The sequence below is a fragment of the Quercus lobata genome, chromosome 12, assembly GCF_001633185.2.
Source record: "Quercus lobata isolate SW786 chromosome 12, ValleyOak3.0 Primary Assembly, whole genome shotgun sequence".
Classification (NCBI taxonomy): Eukaryota; Viridiplantae; Streptophyta; class Magnoliopsida; order Fagales; family Fagaceae; genus Quercus; species Quercus lobata.
In genome coordinates, this window is record NC_044915.1 from 7,376,990 (window position 1) to 7,395,634 (window position 18,645).

An 18,645-nucleotide genomic window follows, 5' to 3' on the forward strand; every position below is an offset into this window, starting at 1 on the left:
ATATTGCTAGATATTGTTTAGATCTGAAAACATTAATTAGATGCACCCTTTTATAAAGGATTTTGCATTGTCATAAAGAGCGAAAGGTTGATTAAAGATAGATAAGATCACACTTTTTATCCATAAAGCTTGGAATATTTTTTCATTTTAGTCTTTTAAAGATTTTTTTGACTTGTTTTATCAAATTTGATTTTATTTTCAAATGAACAGAGTTTGGTTCCAAATCACCAATAAGAAGATGACATTTGTACTCAACATGGTGCACACAACCAATTTAACCAAATTAACCAAGTGAGTCATATGTATTATAACAGAACATGTGTCATCTTTCTATTGATGGTTGGAGCCAAACCTTTTCCTTTTCAAATGCTCCTTCAATGATTCCTTCTTAATTTATTTGTGACTAATATGAGACTATTAAGAAAGAGGATAAATAACTAAATGAGATTGTTTTGTTGACACTTAATGGCTAGATCAGTCAAGGTGGAGAAAGATAAAAGATCCATTTTGAAAACGGAATCAAACTTGTGGATCGAAATGAAAAATCCTAAACTCAAGAGACCAAAATATAGATTAGCCTTCAAAAAAAAAAAGGCAAAATTTGGCAACAATTCTCATTTAAAAAATTAACATGATAATATATTTTAAATATCTAATTGTTAAATTACATGTTCTTTATGTTCTTAACACACATGTCAATCAAATGTTATTTACTATTGGATTCACAAATTTATTTTTTATGCATAATTCTAGACTATAAAAATTTAAAATTAAATATTCAATTAATGACATGCCTTTTTTTTTTTTTTTGGAAATTTTGCAAGTATAGAAAATAAAAGAAGAAAATGTAACTCAAGATGATCTGTCAAAATTTACATTCAATAAAAAGATATTAAATAAAGTTGTAACCAGCCAAACTTTTTCGAGCATTTTCCAGATGGATAGAGTTTCCAGTATCTTAGCAAGATTGGACACAATGAAAATTTAGTTTATACATTTCAATAAGACGAGACAATAAAAATTTTACTACAAAGTAGAAATTCCAACAAGTGGCTGTGTGCCATCACTACAGAAATATGAGGATTTTTTTTTTCTTAAGTCACCTGAATCTAATTATTTGTCTTATTACATGTCCTAGCTTTTGAGAAAGAAATTAAATCCTAAAGATTTTTATTACTCCTATATCTTTTAGAGAGACGTAAGTGCCTATAACCCCAATCGAAACGGCATTAATCATGATTACCACAATAATCAAAACTTCAAAACCCCACTTTTGATAACCTCCAGAAATCTTCAAGTAACATAAGCATGGAAGAATAATGGAAACGGTGATACTAAGAATTGCCCCAACAAGTGCCATTAGTATTCCAAATAATGGAAAAACCAGAGCAACAATGATTGTGCTAACCAGTAACAGTGTTCTTAAGAAGATGTAAATGAGCTTGATATTGTAGTATCGAGGTAAGCGACTTTCAATTGCATTTGCAATAGGCATAACTATTAGAGCATACTTGGCAAGTGGACCAATTAAAGTCGTGTATATTGCTATCTTTGAACTCACTTGGCTTGTGGGTAAGTTTAATGTCACTTGAGGCTGTACATCCTGGCCAAACATTAAGTAACCAAGGACTGCCATTAATATGTAGCTGAGAGTACTGAGACTGAAGCTGATGAACAAGACCTATAATGAATTCAACCATTAGTTAATTACATTTGTTTTGAATTGTATAATTGACTAATCAAACTTTTTCTATTTGAAAATTGTAAAGATTTTAACCCACATATATATGAATTACCTTAGAAAATTGGCTTTTATCTTTCATAGAAGAGTATTAGGTTGGGAACACTGGATGAGCACCATAGCAAAAGGCATACAAGCTCATAGCAGTTGGAATTCCAGCCAATTCAAATAGCTTTCCTTTACTAGAGAATCCAACTCCATCAACAGCACCAACCCACAAAATGGAGGTGATGACAATAACACACGACAAGATACCACCCGCTGATACAAATGAAAGCAACCGCAAGTCCTTTAACCACATTGTAGGTAAAATCACAAGCCCTGAACCTATTACAAAAATTTCTTTTCCTCCAATGTAAATTCCTGCTACTTCCATGCTAACATTTGGAAATAACTTGAACAAATGATCGCCTTCTAGTATTAAAATTCCTGTTGGGACTAGATAGAGCTCTAGATACGTGAAAATTGAAACAATAATTCTTCCTTTACGTCCAAAAGCATGATAGCCTATGTCAGGGTAGGTTTTAATTGATGGATTTGACTCCAAGCATCGTTGAAGTAGTAAGCCAGTATAGCATGTAGTAAATGCCATTGCAAGAAGAAGGCAGAGGCCTAACCATCCGGCTTGTGAAAGTGTATAAGGAATTGTTATTAGGCCAATCCCTGGAAATTTGAAACCATGTGAGTTATGTTGGAAAAAACTAATTTTGTATCTTATACAAAACCCACCGCGAAAACAACACAAGAATCTACTTCATTCACGATAGATAACATGTAATCTTGAATTCTAGAACAAAGAAAAGAAAGCGTACCTTGGTGCAATAAAATTCAAAAACAAGACTTGAGAATACCTTCAATCTTCATCCCAATTCCACTTGGTGCCCAAGATGAGTGGTCTCTCAATCAGTTCTTACGTACGTTAATTTTCCTTTTTGGAAAAGTGTATTTCTAAGATTCTATAGAGAAAAACTGTTTTCTCTTCCTTTTAATCATACGTACATTTTAACTGCCTTGACAATTACTTTATTTAACAATTCTTATTAAATAAATAACTGATTATCTAATTGGATTATTTTTTGGGCCAACCCAATTGGACTTAAGTGTGTAGCTTAAGATGAGACCAAATGGACTAATAAGGCTCTAGCTCTAATGGGCCTTAGACTTATCTGTCAACTCTTGACAAATCCAAAATTACCATTAATTATATAACAAGTATCACTATGGAAATATAATTGCACTCTAGGCCTTATTAATAAATTATATCCCAAAACTCTAATATGATATCATTTGACCCTTCCATGAAATATCCATAATAAACAAAGTCATAATAAACTGTCACTTTGTAAACAATTATTTTATTCATCGAGTACCCAGTTTAATCTTTTAGTTATTCATATTTATGAAATCTAATTTCATAAATATAAACTTTAGTAACTCTTTACTTAAATTGCTAGCCCTGAATAACCAGTTCCCATTAAACTTATCTTAAGGGGATATTTCGTGTTTCTATAGAAAGATATTATAGATTTCATCTTGAGAATATGTATTCCTTTAACACTACATGTAGTTACTCAATATACTGAGGTTTTGACCGTTAAACTAGATCTCACTCCTGATATATCAAAGTATCCTACATTTCATGATCAGATTCACTATCCTCTCAGAATTGAGAATCTATGAAATTAGAAGTCGTGAGATTATTTATTCAAGTGACAGTTATTAATTGAATAATTAATCTCACAGTGGTCCAATTCAATATGTCTTACACACTTAAGACATATCAACACATCAACACGTCAACTAGAAGTCTCTACTTCCATAATCAAGACAAACCATCTTAGTTGATGAGTTATAGTCTTCATAGATAAAACGCCCAATTTCATCACCAACTACAAACTATATTTTGAGTTTACAAGGAACTTATGATTTATACTTTCTGTAATTAAATCACATAAATCGCATACAATGCATCTCAAGGACTATGATAATGTCCCATTAGTTCATTTATAAATAATCTCATATAATTAAATAATTTAATTATTTATAACATACCAATAAATTGGATTTTAGGACACAAACCGTAACAAGTTATAAATATGTGTGTCGTGCATCAACAGGAAAATAGCTTTAGCCCTAAGAAAGAAAGAGAAAATAACAAGAACCTGTCAAAGCATTGATTCCGTTGAAGCAACTTCTTAGGAAGCTTGTTCCTCCAGTATTGATGGGTGAAAGTTCCACTTGCTCTGCCATGATTTGCTAGGTGGCCCTTATGTTGCACCTGATAGTATGTGGTAAAAACTTAAAAACTACATCAGCACCCTTTTAGGCTTTGTAAGAGTCTTACGAAAAAGTCCACTGAAAAAACTAGGTTATAATCAAGCTTTGGCTTTGCTGGCTATACAATACAACTGCCTCCGATCCACACTATTATAGGAAAATGTAAGGATTAAATTGTGACAACCCATTGTGTACTAGGGGATATTCATAATATACACACAGAACTACACCTGATTTTACAACATATAGTTATAATTAAATCAAAATATAAATATTCAAATCCGATTGGCAACCCAATCCTGCCTAAAGTTTACCCATTTAATCACTGAAAACAAAGAAAAGGGTGTTTTAAAGTAGAGCATAAAAGCCAATAGCACTACTAACGTTTATTTTAACACAATGCATGAAATAGTGGAGATCCACCTCTTTTTCCACCAAAGAACAAAGAAACTTTTCTAGATATCGTTTAACAATTTTGAGAAATCAAAATTATAGTGGGATTTCCGAAAATCTAGGCTTCATTTTTCAAAGCTTTCTTTAACTAAAGGAGTGCCCCACCTTAGTTATCGGCTTTTTAAGTGCTAAGAAAAGAAGAAAGAAAGTTGTCAATTATTTAGGTCAATCATGCACGAAGAAGCTTTTTGAATGGGAGTGCAGGGAAAGACCACACCTAAACGAGTGAAGTGATACATAGATTAGACAATGAATGAACAGCTCCAAGATGACAATTTGACCATTATAGTACACAATCATAAATCATGAATTAATGTCTTCTATGATAACATTGCAGCCTCAATCTGTAGGCAATGTGAAATGTACAAAGATTTCCACAAAAACTAATTACTAAGAGAATATTCACCACGTCACAAGTAACGTATATAATCCCACCCCCCACCCCCACACACAATTGGCAAGTGAAAAGCCATTAGCAACGTATCAGGTATAACAATTTGTTAAAGAATGATAGATGCAATTTACAAAAAAGAAGAGAAAACAAAAAATTAAAAAGATTGATGTGGGATTATCACGTAGGCTGTGAGGACCCAAATTTCAAAAGACATTAGAATTTTGTGAAATTGGTGTATATATATAATTCGATACCACAACCACAAAGAAAGGAGATTTGAACCCTTGACATTTTTATTAGAAGAACTAAGACGTATTAATTGAAGTACAAAATTCTTGACACTACTAAACAATAACCACTATTAATCAATTTGAATTAGTCAAGAAAATAAAATATTTTGGAAGCGATTTGCCAAATCACTCTTGTATCTAAACTAGTACATTTTAATAGGGATGAATACACTGCTTTGGGTGACCAGTGTGATATTTCTTAATTGTACCAACTAGTATGGTACAAAATTCATAACTTTGAAATTATGTATGTGTGATGCATGCGGTTTAATAAAAATAAATGTAAAGTTTTTTGTGATAAGTAAAAGCAATATATACATTAAAAAATTAATGAAATTGAAAAATAAAATAAATAGTAATAATAAAAGAATAAAAGTGATTTTGACTTATGTGTCAAAGCATACGGCGTAAAATAGAGATTTCATAGAAAAAAAATCAAATTAAATTTGAAAATGATTTGAAATAAATAATGAAACTTATTTTAACTTTAGCATAATTTAAAAATAAATTTATAGAATTTTGAAGTTTTATTTTAGGCTCCGCTTGGGAGTTCATAAGGGAATGAATGGAATGGAATGATCATAAGAGAATGGAAATGAATGGAATGGGGAATGGAATGTATTTAAGTAAGGGAAAGGAATGAAAAAGAATGAAATGGAATTAAGTAACCTTGATTGGATGTTTTAAAATAAATGAATGGAAAGGAATAAAAATGAATGCAATGTAAGTAATCTTGTTTGGAAGCAACATGGAGGGAATGAAATGGAATCATTTTATGACAATATTACTATTAGACCCCTATTTTAAAATAAAGAATTGAATATACAGGGGTATTTTGGGAGTTTTAGTAAAAAAATCATTAAATCTAATTTCATTCCCTCCCATTCCTCCCAATTTCGGGAGGGAATGAAAATTTGAGGTTTTAAGGGAATAGAGAGGAATAAGTGTTCCCTCCTACCCATTCCATTCCCCCCTACTTAAACTCCCAAACAAGGGAATAGGCTTTCCATTCCCTCCATTATAACTCCCAAACAAGGGAAGGGAAGAATATTCTAAAATGATTCTTTTCATTCCTTTTCATTCCATTCCCTCCTCCCACGCGGAGCCTTAAACTTTTTTAAAACTTGGTAATAGAGCTTTACTTGGAGTAAATTATGTTAATGCTTTTAAATAGTTTTTAGAAAAAAAAAAAAAAAAAAAGAAAAAAAAAAAGAGAGAGATTGAGTTAAAGTGATTGAAGGGGGTGTCAAACTTAAAAAATTCTTAAATACTTCCAAAGTACGGAGAAATGGTGCTCCCTCCTCTCACATTCATGATAGACCCCATCATAAATGTGAGAAGTGAGAGCACCATTCTTTGTACACCAAGAGTACCTAAGAATTACTTGTCAAACTTGAGACATATTAGTGGAAGACTTTAATGTTAAATACCTAACCACTATGATAGTTAAAGTAATTGAGTTAAATTATGCTTCCTAAATATATATTTTGCTAGTAACCTAATAGTTTTGATTTTTTTTTCTTAAAAAAAAACTGTCTAGAAATTTTTTTATTATTATTAAAAGATAGAAAAATAAAACTATATAAAACTTCAATAAAAAAATATATTAAATAGACTTTGATTAGTCAAAAAACTTTTTGAATTATTTTATGGTTGCTCCACAACAGTTGAATATAATTCATTAATTTGATAGTTAGTCAATGGTTTTTTTTTTTAATTATAGTTGATAGTTCATTCACTACAACAAAAAAGTGGGCTATGGTGACAAAATCTAGTGAGAAAAACTAAATTCATCACTAAATGATAACATTTGGTGAGGAAAACAAAAATTCGTCACCAATTTTGATAAAATATTTTACTACAGTGACGAAGTCAATATTTCGTCACTAAAGATATTCATATTGTTGACAAAATAAGTTTTTCGTCACTATAGCTCATGAAATAAAAAGGCATCAATGGTTTTTTTGGGTGCAATCTATACTATTATCTATGGTGACGAACATTTTCGTCACCAGAAGTGAGACCTATGGTGAGGAAAGGTTTGCGTCACCAAATACAGATAATAGGTGATGAAATACTAATCTCGTCACCCAATATATAAGATTTAGATTTCATTGGAGTCGAAATAAGTTTTTGTCACTATTATTAAAAAAATTAGGTTTCATTGGTGACGAAATAAGGTTTCGTCATTGCTGGTAAAAAAATTAGGGCTATGTATTTTGGGCACCAGAGTGCTTAATTTTTTTTTCTTTTTTTGGTGTAAAAAAATCAAATTAACCCTAAATCCCCAATCTCACCTATCACACCGATCACTCACACCTATCCCCAATCAACAAGCTCTCTCTCTCTCTCTCTCACTTCAATCGTCCATCACTACCTTCTTCTTCTTCTTCACACTCACTTCTCAAATTCTCGCCCCCAAATTTCCTCAAATTTACCTATCACGCCTATGTTACTGATGAAAGCTTCTATGTGGTCTAAGTGCTCTTAGGGGGTTGTTTATTACTTTATTTTGTTGCTTTGACTTTGGTTCATTAGTTAGGTGCCATACAAAATAACTGATTCTTATTCGCTAGAGGTATTACTTCTTTGCGTGAAATCAACCATATTATTTGCAACTTTTAAAGTCACTTTATTACTAAAAACAATTCCCTCTCATTTTTTAAATCTGTTTACATGTGTGCACAACAATTTCTGCTACCTTGACACTAATCAGATTTCATTATCATAGATTATTATAGACATCTAACTTTGCCAAGAGCACCTTTGTGTTTGTGTGTGTGTAAAGACAAAAGAAGCTTGGACTTTTCTTTTCTATTTTTTTTTTCCCTTTCATCTTTTGGAATTGTTCTTCATTTTTGTGGAACCAAAATTAGACTGAACTAAGATCTCCTATATATATGTGTGTGTGTGTGCGTGCACGTGCTCTCTTTGAAAAGATTTAATTTTTAGGTATTACTCATTATCTTCAACATCCATATTGTTCAGGAGGTTGACTGTCCTGGCCAAGTGCTTAGTCCAGAGCCTTAATCTAGGACATCTATGGAGTCCAAGCTCTATGAGTATCTTAGGTTAGATTTAGTTGGCTCTAATGGTGTCATGGTTTATATTGCTCAATATAGCTTCATTTCTCTTTCAAAATCATCTACTTAGAAGCAGGTTAAGATTGCTGGTACGGTGATGGTTTGAAAACTCATTCACATCTAAGACTGATTTTTGTGGAGCATGATCATGAATTAACACATAGACAAATATTATTGCACCATTGACCAAGCTGCTAAGGGTATCATTAGCCTTCCAACTTAGTTGTGTACAAGGCCTGCTGCCTAATAATGATGGTAATTATGTTGATTTGTTTTTAGTAAGAGGGCCTCAACACAATATATTTCACACAGTTGTTTTTGGTTTTGAGACTACACCATTGTGGTAATCAAATACTTTTAATTTGCATCTAGTCTATGGAATTTAGTTAATCCCTCCATTTTTATGCATTTAAATAAGTTGTACCAACTACCAAGTTGAGTAGAATAAAATTTATTTAATTCCATGTCAATTTGTTGTCAAACTTTACTTTGTTGTAATTTAAGAATTTCTAAGGAATATTTTTTTGATAAAGGAGATTTTAAGGGTGCTATTAAAAGCAGGATGTGACCAGTTGCTTGGCTTCAACAACTGGTGTAGGTTTGAACTTTGAATAAACTTGTCTATCTGCTATGTTGATGTTTCTATATCCAATCTATAAAGGTCATTAAATCTGTAAGTTACATATATATTGAAGTTCTCTCGCATCTACAAAAGCCAAATTGAATGTATAAAAAGAAAAGAAGAAAACAAATTTTTCCATGCCATCCAATAGGGACAAGCAAACTTCAATCTATAGCTACTTAAAATAGTTTAGTTGGTATCTTTAATTTAGTTGTAATTTAAGATGCTGATTGAATTATTCCCATAGTATACCCCTATATACTTTTGGAGGTTTTTCATCCATTAACAAAATCTTGTCAATAGGAAGAAGATGATAATAATTCATTTTAATATCTCATGCATATTAGAAGTGCTGGACAAGCCAATAGGAAGCATATGGCTTGTTCTTGTCGTGTAATAAGTAAGGAATATAGTGTTAGTGTTTTTGGCTAACTAGAAGTAAGTGGATGTGTGTACTATTAAAAGCTTCATATTTGAAGTTTAAAGTTTACGAGTCTGCAACAAACAGAATAGGTACAAACATAAAACCATTTTTGTTGCCTAGTAAGTGGGGTTTCCTCCCCATTGTTTTTTTTTTTTTTTTTTGGTTAAGAGTTAGCCAAGTCAAACATTCACTATCATCTTGCATTGTGGTGGCAGACAATCTATTATCTTTGTCATGCGTTCTTTATATATAATGTAGCTCTTCATTAATTGTACTTACAGTGCATTGACACTTGTGTAAGTGACTAGATAAGTGCAATTTGTTTCTATTGTATGTAAATTTTCTTCAATGAATTTGGGATTGGTGACATATCAGCTTAATTTTTGTACGATTTTATCTCATGTGAAGTTAAATTAGTTAAATTAGTTACTTGGATCAAACTTTATTTTTAAACTGGATCCATGATAATAATATCAATGTATCAAATTTAGCTGAACTTTGGGTAATCTTGTGATTAGTTGTATAAGTAGTTGCTTCTTCTAGTAGATATGGTATTGATGTATTTTTCTTTATACTTATGCAGATATGGGATTGGTGGCAAAAAGACAGTTTTTGTGGCGCTACTTGAACTCAAATAATTTTTTGTAAAGTATGGAAGACATCATTTATATATAAATGGTTGTAATTACTTTGTGAACAGCTTGGTTCAATGGTTTTAAAAGTATAATATTCTTTATTTCCTTTTTAAATTGTATGGATGATTTTTTTATGGATGTGGTTGGAAATGAATTGATGATTTGTTTATGGATGTGGTTGGAAATGATCAGGTTAATGTAATGGCAAGTAAATGTAAAGAACATTAATAAAAAAAAAACATGGTGATGAAAATTTCCGTCACCAATATATGACTATAAACAAAAATTAGTGACGAAATCATTCGTCACCTAATCTATTGAAATTGAAAAAAAAAAAAATACATTCGGTGATGCAAAACTTCATCACCTAATCTATGGAAATTGAAATAAATAAATACAATTGGTGACGAAATATTTCGTCACTTTATATGGTCAAATAAAAAAATTACAAATTAAAATTAAAAATCATTGGTGACAAATTTATTTCGTTATTGAAAATAAGGTTTAGTGATGAAAATATTAGGTGATGAAAAAATTTTCACCTATCATTTTTTTTACTAAGAAAATTTAGACCTATTGGTGACGAAAATTTTTGTCACGAAGACATTCGGTGACGGGGCTTAGGTGACAAATACCATTTCGTCACCATATGTCTTCGGCAACGAAATAAGAACACATTGTGACGAAAAGTTTCGTCACCGTAGCCCACTTTTGTTGTAGTAATTTTGACAATTTGTGTTTTGTGATATAATACAATTATAATTTTTTTATAAATTTTATAAGTTCATTGAAAGCCTGTTAAAAGCCCACAAGTAGCCCATTAAACTTAGTAGCCCAGCCTGTTAATGACATAATGTACATTACCCATGAGTTAGGGTTTTTCCTTCCGGCCTAGCCCGATAAAATATATATATATATATATATATATATATATATATGTATATATATATAGGGGTACCAAGCTAAATATGCCAATAATTTTTAAATACACGTGTAATTTATGTTTAAAAGATGTTTTTAACTTACGTAAGCTTTGTTCGTGAAGGTAGCCACTTAGTTGAAAGAGCAGAAGTTCTAGAAGAGCAAGGAATCATAGTTTTGGTGGAGCAATAGTAGATCCCAAGTAGTAGTGAATCTAGTGATTTTGAGTAGAATAGTAGTGTATCTTTGTATTAGAACTTTATTTCCTCCATTTTGTGCATGTATGTGCGTTTATTTTTCAACAAAAAAAAAAAAAAAAAAATTAGTACTACTATAATTATCATAACATGTTATTGAAGAACGATATTTCTAATCCGAAGAGTTTGGGTCTTTGGCTGAGATATCAGAGCACCAGGTTCTTGGAATGCAAAGTTGGCTTAAGTCACCATACTGACCATAGACCCATGCAAGGGGTTATGGACATGTCAGGAAATTTATATTTTATAGAACTATAATAAACATATATATATTATATTGAGAGAAATTTCTTGTACACATGTTCCACTGTTGTTCTTTTGTTCCTTTCCTTTGTCCTATAGTATTAGCGGCTCTAAAACTCTATTTAGGTAGGAGGATGGAAAAATTTGGGGGATAGGAAGCAAGAAAAAAAATATATAGTTTTCAACGATCTGTGTTTAGATAATGTAAAATGTATATATATTTTCTTTGTTTGGTTGAGGAAAAAATAAAATAATAGAAAAGATAGTTTATTTGGATTTACTATGTGACTGTTTGGATTCAGTATTTTCACGTTTGCACGTTTGCGTGTTCACGCTTACACGTTTTCTCTTTCTTTTTTTCTTTTTTTCTTTCTTTTTTTAAGACCAACGTCTGGTGCACTGTTCATAGAAACTTGTATTTTCTCTCTCAGTTTCTTTACCCTTTTCCCTTCTTTCTCTTTTCACCCCAACCAAACATAATGTAAAACTTGGTTTGGCTTTTTCCGTTGGTTCCAAACAGACTCAATGGTATTCTTTCCATTTTTTTCACTTTTGGATTGGGCTCAATTTCCTTTGTGCTTGAAATGGCATGAGTAGCTTATTTCTTGGGTGGGCTATTTAATTCTTTGAGTGGCCCATTTTTGAATGATCACTCGGTTTAATCAAATGGTGCAATGGGGTCTAAGCCCTATCTGCGCGATGGGAAACTATTGGGCCTTTTTGGGCCCATAACGTGAAACTATTAATTTTTTTCTTTCGGACCCTTCAGCTACAATTGAGTGCGGCAAGAACATTTGGGCTTTTATGCCCATCCGTATCGTGACAAGTTTTGGGTTATCGAGTCCAACTCGTGTGGTGATTTGGACCCAATATTGTGGAAAATGGATAAATTTTTCTTGGAAAAGGGCCGAACCTGTGTAGGCTTTAAAGTCCTTTTTGGTCATATAACATACTTGGCCTATGATTCTGCACTTTTATTATGGGATAAAAGTATAAAACTTAAATAAAGAAAATTTCTTGCACACTTGAAACTACGTTAGATTTATCAATTAAATTCAACATTTGGTTACATTGACAATAAAATCCGAACATGTTGTCTTTTCTAATGATAATTTAAATTTAATCCACCCAAGTGTTTGAATTTAATTAGAAAATCTAATGTACTACACTCAAGGTATTGTTAATTTGTACATTTCTCTCTTTTGTTCTCAGTTGTATGCCAATATCCAGTTTCATCCTCAAAAAAAAAAAAAGGTATTGTAATTTTGTTATACGTATAACAAAACTACATATTATATTTGAATAAAATGTTAACTAAGTAATCTTGATGTTAAATGATGTTTTTGAGTATTGTTTATTGATGTCATAATTTTAGTTGCTTTTTCGCGTGTATATAAAGGCGTGTACATTAAACAAGCTTTTGCCATTGTCTTTTACATATTTCAATGAGAAAGTACTATTACCATGTGCAGAGCAAACACCATGATCACATGGGTTAGGGAAGTTATGACAGAATGGTTAATGTTAATTAACAACTGGATTAAATGTTCTAATTAAGTGGAAAAATTAATATAAATTCCCGAACTAAGAAGGAATAGCATGAGTTAGCAAGTGGATGATGCATAATGCAGTGTTACATAGTTGAATGAGATCGTGATTCTTCTTTGTCAATGGGGACACTTCACCTTTCTTCTCTGCAAATCCTTCTTCACATGTTGTCGCTGATTCCACAACCAAGCTCAACCACAACTTAGCATTGATATAATGCTCAGACAAAAAGGCTCCAACAGAGTCTACAATGGTCAAGACCGCACCCAAATACAGTTCCATGCAATCCTCTAAGCAGGCGAAGGCAAAAGGATCAAAAGACGTTGTGTTAGTCAACAACTCTTTTATGCTTGATACCGTGTTGGATGCATTTTGTAGAGCCAACTCCATTGCAACTAATGCTAGTCCTTGAAGATTCGTGGCGTGGCTGACTGGAACCGTTTGGAGTGAAGTTAAGCAAAAGTTGTAGTTAAACGATGCAGATTCATCTGCACATGTTTTGCAGGTTTGGTTGATTATATCAACACATACTGCACTAGTGTTGGAGCTTTTTCCATGAGGGATGACCAGAAAATTGAAGAGGCAGAAAGAGAGGAAGTAAGAAAAGTGCCTCATTTTTCACGTAATTGTTTGTTAATTGTCTAGTGGAGTGGCATGAAAAGCTATATGGTGCATAATACCTGGCAAGCTGGGAGGTATTTATGAATTATGGGAAGCTTCCTAGATAGCTATAACTGTTTCTTTTCTTTTTTTTAATCATAATTTGATAATTAGGGAAGAAATAATTTAATTTTTAATATCTCTATTAGAAATATCAAGAGGTGTGTTAAATTACAAGACATCTGGCTATTACTTACAGGTTTTTTAAATACCAAAAAACATTTCCTTTTAGAATGTAATAATAAAAAGAAGGCTTAGTGTGTGTTTGACATCGGCTTAAAAAACAAGTTTTTTTTTTTTTTTCTATTTAGTTTTTTTTTAGTACTATTTATGAGTTTTATTGTATTATTTCAAAATTTTTTTAGATTTATCTATAGTACTTTTAACAAAAAAAAAATTCTAGTTTCAGCTAATTAAACTATTCCCAAACAGACACTTAGTACTACTTCAAGCGCATTGTTGAGACTCACCACATATATAAAAATTAATAAACAGATAAATAGAAGAGGAGAACCATTGCCCGGATAACCATTATTAAAGGAAAACTATTTCTTCCTTTGTTGGATATTTTGTTGATAGAAAATTATAGTTTCCGAATCAAATCCTTCACTCGGGAACAGGAAGGTGTACGGTACGATGGTTAGGTAGAAATGGCCTCATGATACACGAAAATAGATATATTTTTCCCCTACTTTACAAAAATTCATGCACTACAATTCTGGTCATATTAGGATATTACAAATAACAAATACGGGGGTTTTGACGTTTTGTACTGGATATATATAAATAGCTAGGTCTTGTAAATGGAAATGAAGCTTCCTAGAAAGTCGCCTTTGAGGTGTCAAAACAACAACAACAAAAATAAAAATATTATTAATAATAATTAGTTAAGAGTTGAAGCCGTCCTCCTCATAAGTCATAATTTTGTGTAGTATATTGGACTATTCCATTAAAAATGTTCAATTATTTATATATATTACATATGCTGATGCAAATAGTGGAAAACATATAAAATCCTTTGGTTATGGCAGTGGCATGGACTGTGTTAGAATGCTTATCCTGTACTTTTGCTTTTGCCAAGAAAATGAGGAAAAAAAAAACTGAAAGTGCAAATTTAATATTTAAATTTTGATGTATTATATGTTAGAAATAGAAATGCAAAGAGAAATGAATTACAGTTAACTAAATTGGTAAAAAAAATTATCATCAAATAGAATATATAAGATTCAAGCTCTATTTAAATCATAAATAGAGGGTAGTGGACGCGCAGCAAGCATGTGCCTTTGTACAAGACCTCACGGTTCAACTAAGTCCACTCTTGGAGTGACAAGGCTTAATAGCCCAAAAAAATTGTGCCATAAATAATGCCTATATTTGTTGGATGTTTTGTTGGTATAGGACCGTATATAACTGTAGTATATATGGATTTATCTAGACTTTCCTGTTTGTAACTGGAGGAAGCTACCTAGAAGTTTACCATTGGAAGTTTTCATTGAGTAAAGCACCACAGAGGAAATCATTGATGGATCACAATAAGGCAGGTAGCAATTATCATAGTTGGATCTATCTTCAAAGTTCCGCTGTATTGTAATTTTCCCACTATGCTCAGGGTCGGCAACGGGTAGGACTAGACATGGCAATACGGTCAGAATTTTCTGACCCGAACCGAAAAATACTTGACTCAAACTCGATTTTTTTTACTCAAAGTAAAAACAAGTTGACTCGTGACCCGACCCAATTTTTTTGTAGGTCAACCCAACCCGACTTGGATAACCCGTGACCCGACCCGTTAAAAAAATTCGCTAAAAAATATATTTAAACTACGTCATGATACTAAGTGAATAAAGCACAAAGTATCAAAACTAATAGTCAATATATTATAGATATAAAGTTATAAACAAGTCCAGACATGACATGAGAGAATGACTATTTGAGGGTTTTTTTTTTTTTTTTTTTTTTTTTTCGCTGAAGACTATTTCATCACAACCAATAAGAGCTCACAAATCACGGACATGAGTGACATGAGAGACAAGACAACACAAGGCTCAAGGCTGTCAAGACAACCATTAAAAAAAAATGTAAATACACTTTTAGTCCCTACATTTTGACTTTTTTTCCATTTTAGTCCTTACATTTTATTTTTACCACTTTTAGTCCCTAAACTAATTAACGCAAGACATTTAAGTCCTTGAAGCACCATTCCGTCAATTAAAAAAATCATTATTTTACATGACATGTCAGCATTTAAATTTTTTTTAAACAAAGCCACGTCAGAAAATTTATATAAAAAAAGAAATTAATTTTTTTTTTAAAAAAACCTTAAATCTAATTTAATTAAAAAAATATTACTTATCATTATTAATTTTCATAAGACTATTACAACTTGTTCTTCGTGTTCTTCCCAATCAAACCCTATAACCAATAACTCAAACCCATATCACAACACAAATGAAAAAAAAAAAAAGAAAAAAAAGAAACGGAGATCAAACACAAACACAGACCCAAATCACAAATAGAGATCAAACACAAACACAGACCCAAATCACAACCCAAACCAAAATCATCAGCGAACCCAACCATCGATCCAAAAAACAAGCCACAAAAAACAAGTTACCCCCCCCCACCGAATCTTAAATGTCATTTCCCATTTTCCATAATCACCGGAAAAGGCGTCATCACTAAGATTAGAAAGAGTTTGGGTCAGATTAGAGTTTGGCAGATCGACGGATGAATGAGTTCGACGGCGACGACCTCATCACTGAGATTTGAGAGAGTTTGGGTCAGATCGGAGTTTGGCAAATCGGCGGAGATGAGATTTTGAGAGAGATTGGGTCTGAGAGAGATTTCGTCGAGGGTGAAGAGAGAAAGAGAGAATTAGAGATAGAGAGAGTTTATAGTTTAGGTCTGATCGCTGATGAGGTTAAAAGAAAAAGAAAAAGAATTAAGGTTAATGAAAAAGAAAAAGAATTAAAAGGATAATTTTTTTAAAAAATAATTTTAATTGATCCGTTGGCCATGTCAGCTTTCTCGTTAGTTTGGTGACGAAATGGTGCTTCAAGTACTTAAATGTCCTGCGTTAATTGGTTTAGGAACTAAAAGTGGTAAAAATAAAATGTAGGGACTAAAATGGAAAAAAGTCAAGATGTAAGGACTAAAAATGCATTTACGCAAAAAAAAAAAAAAAAAAAAAAAAAATCTCATTCAATTAATACCCGCTATAGATGGTGATAAGTTTTGTCCAGGGTCAAAAAATGGTAATAAATTACAAGGATTAGCTCCTTCCTTTTGAGGAGATGCTTTAAATGTTTTGTTGACTTGGCTTAGGTGGGTGCATGGTATTCATGCACTATGCCAAGCTTTTATAGTATAGACAATTAGCTAACTTTAGATTTTTTTTTTTTTCTAAATAAAAAAAATAAAAATAAAAATAAAAAAGCTAACTTTGGATTTACTTCGGTATAATAATTGCAAGCATAATTGTCAAAACGTGAATTATGTTGTGAATCGATTTTTTAGTTTTTTTGTATAGTATATAATAAGAATCACAAACTCTTAATAAAAACTAGCGTCATCATACGCGCTCTGCACGTGCGATGAGCCTTTTTTTTTTTTTTTTTTTTTGAGTTAAAGTAATTTTTCAATTCGAATTTATCTATTGTTAGTGAATTTACACATGAAGAAATTTTTAAGAAACTAAAATTTAGAATTTGAAATGAAGTAAACTGCTGGTTTAGTGTTTGTAACTTTTTAGGAAAAAATGCATCAAACATATGTGAGATATATTTATAGAAAGTGTGCTAATTTTTAGGAAAAAAAAGTTTCTCTAGTAGTTTTTTTTGTTTTTAAATTTTGTTGAATAACAATTTTAACCCCTTTTTTATTTTTTAGGAATAAGGATTATCTAATTAGATTAGGATATTTTTGACATTTTTTGAAACCATAACTAACTATTTGAATCGTCTTAATATATAAAGATTATTTAAAAAAAAAAAAAAAAAAAAAAAAACTATAGGTATACATATCCAAAGGGTATATTCATTATAAATTTTGAATATATTCAACTAATGACTAATTTATTCATCACTTATATAATAATATTTAACTAGCTAACTAAATAAATTAAATTAGCATGTGTTTATAAGTTATAACATACACATTCAAATTGACTAAACTTAGTGGTTAGCTCAATTGGTAAAATCTATGATGGTTGAATAAGTGTTTTGGGTTTCTTAGAAGCCAATGAATAGTGGCTATTACGAATTACAAAGAATTTCTCCTTTGCTCACAATCTATCACCCCCAAAAGATCCAAATCTTAATAATAAAATAAAAGAATTTCATGCTTCAAAAAACCATAAAAACATCCAAAAGAAAGAATATTAACAAGTTGTTACTTGGCTGGTTTACTTGTTTTGTTTGTTTTAAGATCTATCTTTTTTTGAAGATGTAAACTTATAATTATATGCATTTTAACAATAAACTATTAACATTGAAGACTTTTTCCATAATGAATTTATGACTATAAATAATTTTTGTCATGCTTAAAACTGTCAGAATTAGAAGAATATTAACAAGTGGCATTAAGTGCAATTTATTTGCTTAATTGATTTTATTCATTCTCTCTAAACAAGTTTTCATTGATTTGTTTTTGTAATTAAAAAAAAAAAAACTTGTTTGAAAAATACGGGTCAACTTGACCCAACCCGCAACCCAATTGACCCGCTTGCTTTGCCACGTCTGTAGGACTAGTCGAGCCTGTTTATACTCAACCCATGGGCATAACCTATTCATAGGTCAACATGTTGAGTCAATGAAGATTATGTACATTTTGTCTTTAACAAGTTGGGCTTAATGGGCTACTTATGAGAGCGTTTTGTTTTGGTTTTTTTTTTTTTTTTTTTTTTTTTTTTTTTTTTTTGGGTAATAGGGAATATATAACAGAAGCAGAACTACCCAACCAAGGGCCAATATTAGTATATAGTCTATTACATCTAAGACCAATAAGGTCATATAATAAAAGAGATCAGGACAACTCCATAGGTAGAGTGTCTAAAATGACAAAAGACTGCTGGAGATGAACTGTCATTCTTGCAAGCTA

At 31.4% G+C, this 18,645-nt stretch overlaps 2 protein-coding genes across 2 annotated transcripts; both read right to left on the minus strand.

Annotated features, from left to right (window-relative positions):
• Positions 1–1,153: 1,153 nt before the first annotated feature.
• On the minus strand, positions 1,154–3,991 carry LOC115970165 (amino acid transporter AVT1I-like). The gene is made up of 3 exons (XM_031089828.1): positions 3,904–3,991; positions 1,876–2,404; positions 1,154–1,667 (listed from the first exon to the last, which is right to left on the minus strand). Exons 1-3 carry the CDS (start codon positions 3,989–3,991, stop codon positions 1,154–1,156), a joined length of 1,131 nt encoding a protein of 376 aa, XP_030945688.1.
• Positions 3,992–12,858: 8,867 nt separating this feature from the next.
• LOC115972228 (putative invertase inhibitor) lies at positions 12,859–13,566 on the minus strand. Its single transcript, XM_031092440.1, has one exon. It carries the CDS (start codon positions 13,501–13,503, stop codon positions 12,925–12,927), a length of 579 nt encoding a protein of 192 aa, XP_030948300.1. The 5' UTR covers positions 13,504–13,566; the 3' UTR covers positions 12,859–12,924.
• Positions 13,567–18,645: the final 5,079 nt, after the last annotated feature.

Excerpts from the sequence above, each read along its gene's own strand:
- LOC115970165 (XM_031089828.1), bottom strand. The coding sequence starts at position 3,991 with ATGGCAGAGCAAGTGGAACTTTCACCCATCAATACTGGAGGAACAAGC. Across the intron at positions 2,405-3,903 it reads CGGAATCAATGCTTTGACAG|GGATTGGCCTAATAACAATT; the intron begins GTTCTTGTTATT and ends TCAAATTTCCAG. Across the intron at positions 1,668-1,875 it reads ATTCCAACTGCTATGAGCTT|CTTCAGTCTCAGTACTCTCA; the intron begins GTATGCCTTTTG and ends CTTGTTCATCAG.
- LOC115972228 (XM_031092440.1), bottom strand. The coding sequence starts at position 13,503 with ATGAGGCACTTTTCTTACTTCCTCTCTTTCTGCCTCTTCAATTTTCTG.